The sequence below is a fragment of the Gopherus flavomarginatus genome, chromosome 1 (assembly GCF_025201925.1).
Source record: "Gopherus flavomarginatus isolate rGopFla2 chromosome 1, rGopFla2.mat.asm, whole genome shotgun sequence".
Lineage (NCBI taxonomy): Eukaryota > Metazoa > Chordata > Testudines > Testudinidae > Gopherus > Gopherus flavomarginatus.
Window position 1 is genome coordinate 345,787,509 of NC_066617.1, and position 7,004 is coordinate 345,794,512.

A 7,004-nucleotide genomic window follows, 5' to 3' on the forward strand; every position below is an offset into this window, starting at 1 on the left:
AAAAAAGACACGATGGCAATTGCGATCTGCAGCAATTCAGCAGGAGGTCCGTTGCTCCAAGTAGGAGTGAGGGACCCTCCACCAAATTGCTGCGGAATACCTGAACCTGCCGCCCCGCTCCGGAGTGGCCGCCCCAAGCACCTGCTTGCTAAGCTGGTGCCTGGAGCCAGCCCTGGTAACAAGCCAAGATGATACTGGATGCTACAGAGAGTATGCTTCCTTCTCTATCCAGATCCTACCTAACCCTTCAGTAATTTTAGGCCATCTACTTTCTCAGTGCAGACCTTCCAGTGGCTTTTTCCTGTTGGTAAAATTTGATATTTTTGCCTATTTGGGCACAATTTGAACTTTTTAATTGTGACCAAGCAGGAAAAATAGACCTTTTACCAGACTAGTAAAGATAGTTTAAGTTCTGAGGCAGTGTGGCCCAAATCATTTTTTTTTAACTCTGCTGAAGTCAATGAGTTATAGGAGGAATACATTTGGTCCAGTAGGTCTTTTTCATTTCCCTCATCTTCCATCAAGGCATTTGCAACCTAATGCTATTTTTGCTGTGAGTCCTGATTTAAGGAGGTTGGAAACCAGCCACTGCTGACATTCAGCCAGAGCTTTGTAAACTTCAGAGTAAAGTGTGACCCCTATCTGTCTGGTCAAGCTTGGGAATGACAGTGTGTAGTCAGTCACAAGAGGTTATGGTATCTTAGTGGTCTTCTGCTCTTTGAAGAAACCAGTATCATTTATGCTTTTAAACATGGTGAGGGGCACTGTATATGGTTAACGAAAATATTTTTAAATACCTTTACTAAATTGAAAAAATCATTTACAATCCCTGAGTAATCATATCTGAGCAAGTTTGTACTAACAACAAAAGGTTCAGATATTAACATTACGCGAATTGTTAACTTTGGAGTGTTGGTCTTCTAATTGATTTTCAGATCAATAAATGTATCTTTCTATTTGCAGCAAGAACAGCTGAAGAGATAGAACTGCAAACCATTGAGTGTTAGCCAAGAACATTTCATAACAAATAACATTTCTACCTCAAGAAAAAATAATGGTAAAGGAAAGGGGGGGAAACCCACAAAAGGTAAAGTTTTTATACAATCTTTTTTTAACATGACTGATATAGAAACTTCCTGACTTGCAAATAAGACGTCAATGGGAGATGGAATCAGAGCTGCATGTATGGAGCCTCTTGCAAGTGTGAAGATTTCAGTTCTTCCATTTACGGTGGACAAGGTCAAAGTGAACAGAATGCTTCCTTTGTTGAGCATAGGGACTGTTCATGGGCTATACCATAAGATCTTTAGCCTGGATCTCTCTCAAAAAAACAAGCCAACCAAGCTACTTTGGCTACATAATATTGGGAAATATAAAGAGGACTTGCTTAGGGTCTTAACAGACATTTGTTTTGCTAATGAGTATCCCAGATAGTGCAAGTGTCCCTTCACAAATAGGCAGCAGACTAGACCTCAGCCTTCTTCAACGTGCTGCAAATGTGCATTAATGTATTAAATTATTAATTTTAAAATAAATGAAGGACAGTATACTGTATACCGCATATTATGCTGCTATCTTCAGGCCAAAGAATTTGCTGAAGTCTCCAAAGACTATTATAATTCATCATGAGACAAAAGTGAATTTGAGCCAATGACCCCATGGTTGAAATTCCATCTCTCAGTATCTTTATGATTGTTTACATTGTTCCATGATATTAATGCACACTTACCAATTGTATAGAAACTTCTTAAACAATGAACAATGCAAATATACAGCAGGTGACACTGTCAATAGACTATGATTAGAACAGTCAGAAAAGTTCTGGTGGGGTCAAAAAGTGACATGGAGCTTAATCCAGAGAGGTAGAGAGTGCCATGGATTCAACAAACTCAGGCCAGGGAAGGATTGAGTCTATCTGGTTTGGGAGAGCTGCTTAACAAGATGGTGTTGTTTTTTTTCAGAATTTGTTTTAAATGGCAGCAAAGCCTCTTTTGCTTTTATTTTTTGTAAGCAAATTTTAAATGAACTAACGACTACTGGTCTGTATCTGGTTGCTGCACTTAAGGTTATTACATAGGTCTTCTGTGTGGAGTAATTTGGCTTTTTGAAACAGAAAGCACTAAAGTTTGTTTACTTAAGTAAGTTTCAAAGCATTAAGCTCTAAATTATCTTGTTTTTGTAAGAAGAGAGGAATATTATATTATGAAATAAACCTTGAAAATGAGACACACTGGATCAGTCTGTATCTGAACTGATATCTATAATCTTAAATACTTATATGGTCCTTGTTATCATACTATCTAAGTGCCTCATTCTCTTTAATGTATTTATTCACACAACACTCCTGTGAGGTTGGGAAGTGCTATTATTGCCATTTTACAGATTGAAATCAATGGAAGCTAGGCACTTTTGAAAATCCCCATAGGCACATATCTGCTTCTTAAAGTACCTTTACAAAGCTGGCCTTAAGGAACTTGCCCAAGATCACATTGGAGGGTTGTGATAGAATAGGGACTTGAAGTCAGGTCTTTCAAATGCTGGACTAGTGTCCTAACCACTAGACAAAACTTCCTTTCATGTCAGATTTTATCATCTTAATAAAACACCACAAAAGAATGTCATAAGTTCCAGGGGAGTTGCTGTGGTCTGCAGAGATGGTACCTGAAACACATGAAAGAATGCATTAAAAATGTAACCTGCTAAGCAACCTGGAAAAACAAAACAAAACAGGTTGTAACATTATGCAGTCCTGCCACCATACAGCGTGAGGACAGGTCTGGATGTAGGCAGACCTTCAAGCAACATCCAAGTGCTATAGGAAGTATAGTTGAGGATTCAGGAAGCGGGAATTTTCCCCATTAGTGTTGAATCAACATGCCAGTATGAAGCGGGGAGGAAGATTATGCTACTTGAGATGCCAACTTTCAGATGAAGGATGAACTTTAAGTTTACTCAAGTGCAGTCATGAAAAATCTCATGGCATTTTCTGTAAGAATGCGGGTGGGTGAGAGGGGGGTGCAGGAGGAAGCCTTACTATTCTAGCCAGATTCCTATTCAGGTTATTATATTTTGCCTGCTCCCTGAAGTTCCAACTGGACTTAGGATCTATCACCTGCTATTGTCCTGCACTGTGTTTCATTAATGGATAATGTGATTCCAAATTTTCCTGAGAGCAGCACTGTGACACCTTAATATCGGTAAAGCAAGACAATCACTACTGAAGCCTTCAGTATTTGTTACTTTTAGATCCCATTTCACAAATATATTTGCATAATTTATAGGTGAAAATCACAGAATCAATAAAATACAAAATGTACTTGAATGATAAAATTGCTCTACATTTTTGTATTGTGGACATTCCTACTGCCCCTTCTCTTAAAGCTAAGTAGAGCAGACCAAACCAGGACTAACTATAAAAAGGACTACAAATTTTGGCCAACAAGAAAGTATCTGAGCCATAAAAGAAAAACATAAGATAAGCTTTATAAAAGATTTAACTACCGGTGTCTAGCAGGCTATATTGCATTAATTTCCTCACTGGTATCCACTGAGTACGTATCATATCCTAGGGGCTTCATACTGATTCCTTTTGTCCCTCGTATCTGCTACGGTAGGCTGCAAGGATGTAGACAAGCATTTATTATTTCAGAGATGTAGTGCCTAGAGCTTCATCTCCTGAAAAAAGAAAAATGTACCTGAAATTTATTCTTGCAGAAAGTACACAATACATTGGGAAAATCTCTATGTGAAAAAAAAAACAACATGGCACAAAAGGAATTGGATTTTGGTTTGTTTGTATAGCACCCTTCCTCACAAAGTGATTTACAGTGACTATGTATACATACAGCATAATATTGATAATGTTACAAGACACAGAACAGTCTACAGTTTTTGTTGGGTGAACATTTTGGTTACTTTTGTGGCTTTATCCTTAAAGATTTAAGCCTTAAATGTGAAGTTGATCACTAAGGCAATCCAAGTGCATATAGTTGGACATCAGCGAACAAAACATAAAGTAAGAGACTGGCACTATCATACAGGAAATACCAAAATGTCATCTCATGGACTGATACTTGCCCCCTTAACAATTACAGGGAATATTCAGCAAATGCATATATGTAAAGAAATGCACTGAGAAAGGCTATTTGCATCTATACCTTTGAGTTACAATACTAAAAATGTTAAGAGGAAGTATTAAAAGAGGGACAATTTGAAGATTTTAAATGCATTATAACAACATGAAAACTTTCACAATTTTGCATTTCTTTCAGTTTGGTTAATAGAATATTGATTTAGTGTCTCTCCCCTCAACTATTCAATTTCGCTTATAGGTGCTGTCATCTACTTCCAGATTCTAATGCACTAGCTGAATACTACAATGGGTGGGTTCTGAACAGCACAGGGATATTTAAAGAGTAGTTGCAGTAGTTTATAAAAATAGTAGCATTTTTACTGTACATCTTACAAGAATATTACATTTTAATCCAAATTTAACCTGTTGGTCTCCCTTTATGGAGAGACCCATTTATGAAATAAAAGATTTTTTCCACACGTACCATCATTGCCAGTAAGGTTGGGCAAAGCTAAAGAACCCTGGAATTACATCTCACATGCTGATGGTGGGATAATTAAGATATTTATAGTTTTATGCTTAAATAGTTGGGGGGTTTAGCAACTGAAAGGTGTGATATAAACTAAATGTAGCTACCACAGCACACTATCTGCAAGATTTCTGCTTGGAATATTTCAACCTATCTGGGGGAATTAAGAAACCTTCCATTAAAACATCCATTTCTATTAGACTGCTTTGAAAATCTTAACCTTAATGGCTGAATTGCCTATTACTGTGTGTTTAGCATTTAGAAATGACAGAGACACTGCCAAAATTTTCAAATTTAGGTGTCTGAAATTAGGTACTTAGCACCAGTGAAAATAAGGCTCCTAGGAACTCCCATTGACCTCTGTGGAAACTCAGCACTTTTGAGACAGGCTCCTATTAAGGTGTCTAACCATGGGTTTAGGAACCTAACTTTTGACACTCTGTCACGGGGCTCACTCAATGCTAGGGTGTCTCCTTCTGGCTACTCTGGAAATTACCTCCTTCCCCGGGTGCTGTGCACTCCTCTGGTGGTCTCTCCACCCATTATTCTCTCTCACCCTGCAGCCCCTGTTGCTCCAGAAGCTGCAGCTTCCTCTTGGTAACTTGGACCTCCAGCCAGGTCTCTATGGTCCTCTCCTTCTGGGGTATCAGATTCTCTTGGGGCAAACTATCCCAAGAGCTTTCTGCTTTCCACTGCTGGTCTGGGCCACTTCTCCAGTGGCTGGTAGGGTAACCTGGGCCTGCCCTCTCCTCCAGGTTCCAGCACAGGAACTCTCTGATCAGCAGCCAAGGACCGCACTATCCTAAACCTTGCTGCTTTTCCCTTGAGCCTTTCTGACAACCTTGCACCGCTTTGCATAAACTGCCTGCATAAACTCCCTCCTCCTAGGGAGTAACTGTAGACTGCACACTATAGTCCCAAACCCACCTGCCTTCACCCAGAGGGCTGCAGGGAAGTAGTCTACTGTCAGACCCTTTCTGGCCTCAGCTCCTGTTCCCATCCAAGCCTCATCTAATCCCTGCACCCCGGCTCCTCCTCCACATGCAGCCTAGGCAGTTAATTGGCCCACCTAGCCACCTTAACCCTTTCAGGCCTCGTGTGGGGTGGACACCTCATTACATATGCACATCTAAATATCTTGGCCAATTTCTCTTTTGTGCAGTGCCTACAAAAACGTGTTTCTCTTGCATTTACTTTCCTTTTCAAAAAGTGACAAAAGTACCAACCTGCAAAATTAGTTTTTTTTTTTAAAGTAGCCTCACTGTGACCTCATATCTGACACCAGGGAATACTTGTTCATTATTTCTGGGTGCAATGGTATCTCTAAGGTGAATTTAAATTCCAAAGGAAGTCCTGTGATTTTCAGCCTAGTTCACAATCTCACATTTTCTTATACTGAATGAGAGAAGCATGGGGTAGTACTCTGAACAACCTCATTCTAAATCATGCCTCTGAGGCAAAGGTCTCAGAAGTTTGTAACTTTGTTCAGCAGACACACTATCTCCTTCTCTACCTGGAATCTGACAATGTCATGTTTATAAAGCCCTTGTAAGAGAGGGAGGAAAGTACCTTTAGTGTTATGTTATGGAGAAGTCATATGTATCCTCCAGTAAGGTTTCAATCACCTGTAAACTATTTTCAATTGATATTTTTACATTTCCTCCCTTTAAATATCCCTTTGATAAGAGGCTAAAAGGAAAAGTTTTCCCCTTCATAAATCAGTTATGATACAAACTAGTGCTTCGATATGTTGAAAAAAAACCCATGTTCCATATTTGTGGTTAATATTGTAATTAAAATACCTGCCTTAGAATATCAAGGTTGGAAGGGACCTCAGGAGGTCATCTAGTCCAACCCCCTACTCCAAGCACGACCAATCCCCAGACAGATTTTTGGCCCAGATCCTAAATGGCCCCCTCAAGGATTGAACTCACAACCCTGGGTTAGCAAGCCAATGCTCAAACCACTGAGCTATCCCTTCCCCATTGGCAACACACACACATTGAAAAACCAATTTGCAGAATGTATTGTCTAATATATAGTTGCTATAGCTAGTCTCTATCACTAGGAGAAGATAGCTGAAATAGTCACTCTTACCCTAGAAATAAGATGGTTCAATCAATCCACACATTTTATCTGATTGATAAGATGTACTAACTCACCTCAGTGTACATACAGTATGCACATAATTCTAGAACAACTTATAGATGCCAGAACAAACCACTAGGAATTCAACTTCAGGCAGGAAAGAGAAGCTTTGCACCATAACCTAAAGATTAACTGAGAGGTGTCAATCTCAACCAGAAATGGTCCCCCATTCTTTCCTGTTTGGTTTTAGTGGTACCCGAATCACCCCAAAAAGTTAGTGTGTGAACACTGATGTCACCCAAGTTATCTGCAATG

At 39.4% G+C, this 7,004-nt stretch overlaps 1 protein-coding gene across 1 annotated transcript in view; it reads left to right on the forward strand.

The window, feature by feature from the left end:
- The window catches only part of VSTM5 (V-set and transmembrane domain containing 5), a 32,052-nt gene extending 29,828 nt beyond the window's left edge, over positions 1-2,224 (forward strand). Inside the window, exon 4 of the mRNA XM_050942720.1 lies at positions 964-2,224. Coding sequence (XP_050798677.1) covers positions 964-1,007 — 44 coding nt within the window. The 3' untranslated portion in view covers positions 1,008-2,224. The remainder of the gene's footprint in view (positions 1-963) is intronic.
- Positions 2,225-7,004: the final 4,780 nt, after the last annotated feature.